The sequence below is a fragment of the Triticum aestivum genome, chromosome 1A (assembly GCF_018294505.1).
Source record: "Triticum aestivum cultivar Chinese Spring chromosome 1A, IWGSC CS RefSeq v2.1, whole genome shotgun sequence".
Lineage (NCBI taxonomy): Eukaryota > Viridiplantae > Streptophyta > Magnoliopsida > Poales > Poaceae > Triticum > Triticum aestivum.
In genome coordinates, this window is record NC_057794.1 from 333,949,040 (window position 1) to 333,951,289 (window position 2,250).

The 2,250-nt window shown below is 53.2% G+C and overlaps 1 protein-coding gene across 2 annotated transcripts; it reads left to right on the plus strand.

Moving 5' to 3' along the window:
* Positions 1-6: 6 nt before the first annotated feature.
* Positions 7-1,873, plus strand: LOC123124309 (protein XRI1). 2 transcript variants are annotated; one of them, XM_044544973.1, is made up of 5 exons: positions 7-211; positions 315-397; positions 494-584; positions 1,045-1,218; positions 1,302-1,873. In XM_044544973.1, the coding sequence occupies exons 1-5, from the start codon at positions 55-57 to the stop codon at positions 1,604-1,606; spliced, it is 810 nt and encodes a 269-aa protein (XP_044400908.1). In that variant the 5' UTR covers positions 7-54; the 3' UTR covers positions 1,607-1,873. The 2 variants fall into 2 exon arrangements, with proteins under 2 accessions (XP_044400908.1, XP_044400961.1); XM_044545026.1 differs by having other exon boundaries at positions 1,305-1,873.
* The last annotated feature ends 377 nt before the right edge of the window (positions 1,874-2,250 follow it).

Below are 2,250 nucleotides of genomic sequence, written 5' to 3' on the forward strand. Positions count from 1 at the left end.
GAAACGGCCGAGCTGCAGGAGAGGCAGCATGCCTGGCGGTGGCCTCTAGACGCCATGGCCTGCAGCAGCGGCAGGTGTTGCCTTCAGCTCGAGTGGGATCCGCAGCTGATCAGGTACTTCGGTGGTCTAGGCGCGCTGGGCGTCGCCGCCGGCGGTAATCCCGACGGTCATGGTGCCATCGAGCACGAGCTCGGGCTCTTCTTCCCCAAGTGTACGTGGGGCGTATCTATCTGGCTTGCCATTTCGTTTTTCTGCAGTTGGAGCGTTTCTTCAATTCCATGGTGATGTATGGTAATTGATTTCCATTGTTGCAGGCATGGAGTGGCCGGGTTCTTCAGAGCCGCCGCGGGAGGATGTGACGGAGTGGTCCGAGGAGCAGTTGGAGGAACTGATCCGAGTGAGTGCAAGTCAACAATGGCGTGCAGCGCAGCTATTTTAGAGTGTTACCACCACCACCACCTTTTTCTTACTGGCCTCTTGCTTACCTCTTCAGAGTTTCCCGATCCTAGACGAGGATCTGGTAGGCTTCGATCCCACCTGCATTATCGAGGATACAAGCACTGCTGCTGATGCTTCTTTCCTGTGTAAGAATTCGAATGCAGGTTACGACATTTAATTTGCTTATCTTGGTTCACACTCTTCAGACAGCAGTTTGTCAGTACTTGGCGTTTCATTAATTCCATGGTGGTGGTACTTTTCCAAGTATCTAGGACAGACTTTAATGATTATAGTATGGAGTTACTACGGTGGTTAGGAGATTCATGTTGGGGCCCACCCAAGATTAGCACCACAATGCTGTCCTAAGCCCATCATCTGTCCATCATGAATCATTTGACTTGTTACTGGACTAGGCAGGCACTGCTTCTTGAGTAGAGTAAAAAAGAAAAACTTTGGACTTGCATTCTCAGACGGTAGCACCCACCCAGATTCGGTTACCTGCTGCATATCCTTGTGTGCTCATCGCCTCTTAAAACTGGAATCTCATCAAACTGGGCCCATTTTTTGCTTTGTTAAACACCAAACTGATAGGCTCTGCTTCTGCAGGGGTTGATGATCTCCTGGCCCCGAGCTCTGCCTCGCCGGTGGAGCCGCCCACATTGCCGGTGGCGCAGCCGGAGCAGCCTCCCCTCAGCTCGCCATCGTGCAATCGCCACGGCGACCAGCAGCGCCAGATCACTCGCGCCAACTGTTCGGCCAAACGCTCGGCGACACAAGAAAGTACGTACAACCCAGCTTACTGACCTGTCCATTTAGTAACAACAAGTTAATCTGGTGCTAATGCTGTATGATGCATTGCGCAGCAGAGCAGGATGGAAGGAGCGGCAAGAGGCGCAGGAAGTCAGGGCTGACGGTGGTGCGGCCGTTCTCGGTGGTGAAGCCCGGCCCCCGCGGGGTGGACGGCGTCGAGACGCTGGCCGACATCAACGAGCGGATCCTGACGCCGTCGGCGAGGCCCGTCCGGCACCCCGTGGGGGAGTACGCGAGCGCCCCGCGGGCATCCGCGGGCGGCGACCGGCCGGCCCCGTCCGGCAAGGCAGTCACCGGTTTCACCAGGCTGCACACCGCCGGGAAGGGCACGATCACCGTCATAAGGTCATCCGGATAAGCATCCGACTGTGTATGCGATGAGCATCATAAGTTCGTCTTGCTGGATCATGTACATGCTGCCTTGCTCATGTGTAGATTAAATAATACTCCACTAATGACCAATGATCAATCGTACCGCGAAATGAAATGCATGACGAGGCTGTATGAACTGAGAGGCCGATGTGCGCATGCGATTCTCGATGGGAATTGGCAAAGGACGAGGAATTTGAAATAGCACGAGTCTTTTAAAGCAAAATAAAGATCGTGGCAGGGCTAGCTTTTGCTCTGGGGCTTGATGAATTGATCGGAGGCACCTTTGGATCGTACGTGCCAGGCAAAGTGTGCGAGGTTATAATTGTACCCCTAGGTATATGTTTCCTGTTACTGCTGCGAAAAGACCTCGGCGTCTCAGCCTACTGCACCCGCTTCGCTTTCTCTGGATTAGGTGACCCCCCGCCAGATTTGAGCCCCGTGGAAAATTGCGCATTTCTGTCACTGTGCTACTCTGTCAGGCAAGTTTAATCTCTGCAAATGTACTTTGCCTAAACTAAACTAGTACTATATGTAATAATTTGCCACGGTTGCGTGTTAATATAGGGATGGGACTGCGGCAACTGCCCCGTCCGTGGCATACAGGATTCGGTTGTTACAGACTTAATGAAT

Coding starts and splice junctions, on each gene's coding strand:
- LOC123124309 (XM_044544973.1), top strand. CDS start 55: ATGGCCTGCAGCAGCGGCAGGTGTTGCCTTCAGCTCGAGTGGGATCCG. Junction 212..314: donor CGGGCTCTTCTTCCCCAAGT/GTACGTGGGGCG, acceptor CCATTGTTGCAG/GCATGGAGTGGCCGGGTTCT. Junction 585..1,044: donor TGCTGATGCTTCTTTCCTGT/GTAAGAATTCGA, acceptor CTGCTTCTGCAG/GGGTTGATGATCTCCTGGCC.